The sequence below is a fragment of the Galeopterus variegatus genome, unplaced genomic scaffold (genome assembly GCF_000696425.1).
Source record: "Galeopterus variegatus unplaced genomic scaffold, G_variegatus-3.0.2 Scaffold4031, whole genome shotgun sequence".
Lineage (NCBI taxonomy): Eukaryota > Metazoa > Chordata > Mammalia > Dermoptera > Cynocephalidae > Galeopterus > Galeopterus variegatus.
Window position 1 is genome coordinate 32,721 of NW_007730142.1, and position 1,140 is coordinate 33,860.

At 47.0% G+C, this 1,140-nt stretch overlaps 1 protein-coding gene across 1 annotated transcript in view; it reads right to left on the minus strand.

Moving 5' to 3' along the window:
• The window catches only part of LOC103602159 (probable phospholipid-transporting ATPase FetA), a 50,510-nt gene that overhangs the window by 18,909 nt on the left and 30,461 nt on the right, over window positions 1-1,140 (minus strand). Inside the window, exon 14 of the mRNA XM_008586583.1 lies at window positions 380-587. Coding sequence (XP_008584805.1) covers window positions 380-587 — 208 coding nt within the window. The remainder of the gene's footprint in view (window positions 1-379; window positions 588-1,140) is intronic.

Sequence of the window (1,140 nt, forward strand, 5' to 3'; positions counted from 1 at the left end):
CAACAAAAGGATGGCGACTCATCCTTCAGGAAGTCTTGTCAGAGAGAGGGGGGCTGATCTTGGGGACAATTCAGATGGATTCTGTGATAGAACATCACAGAGTCTCACAGCAGAAGCTCCCTAGATAGCACCAAGTTTGACCCCTGTTCAATGACTGCATCCTGTCTTGAACCAAGAGACTGTTTTCTACTTGAATATCTCCAGTGACTGGGAGTTCACTACTTACCTTGACTACTCATTCCATGGTCGGACAATGCTACTTATTAAAAAGTTCTTCTTGGATTAAGCCATTACAAATCCTATCAAACCGCCCCCACCTCCAAACTGCCTGTGCTCTATGACACATTCTCAGTCCATCGGGCCTCAGGCCTCTCCTCACCTTCCACTTTCTCTTCTGACATCACGGTATGACACAATGACAGTGAGAGGAAAAACAAGTGCACGCTGTCATCTCCCTTTTTCACTGCTTCCACCAAAGTCTTGTCATAAAATGAAAACTTAGCATCAGCCAGTTTGTTGTAGGAGAAGTCAACCTTTTCTTTCTGGAACACCAGAGCCAGAACAAACTTCTCAGCAACAGCCTGACACTTTTACACAAGGTCAATTTGGGGACAATTTCTGGAATGTGATGAGAACTCTCGGGAGGATGGGAAGGGAAAAGCAAGATAAATGAAGGAGGTACTATGTGGGTTTCTAAGGCCCCCCGTAACTCTGACCTGAACCATCCATTCACCTGGACCAGAAAATATCCTTCCGACAGGAGGCAAGCTGAGCACTGCTTGGCAAACCCTTCCTGCCTTCTTTTTACCCCAGCTATTCTGAACGATTAACGTCCATCTTCAAACTCTACTCTTCCAAGTCCCAAATCCATGATAATCAAACCTGAGAATATGAGGAGGTAACTGCTCCCTATTAATAAATGGTATCTAGAGAAAGTCTTGTTTCTGGTTGTCCTCTGCCTGATTTTGGGAACTGAGACAGGAACAGAGGCCTAGGTACAACGGTATCACTGTGTTGCACTACTTCTCTCCAGGCCACAATGGTTAAAAGAGGGTTAGAGAGGAGTATTAAAAGGCAGAGGCGGGCCGGCCCGGTGGCGCACTGGATAAGTGCGCCGCTTGGGAAGCGCGGCGGCGCTCC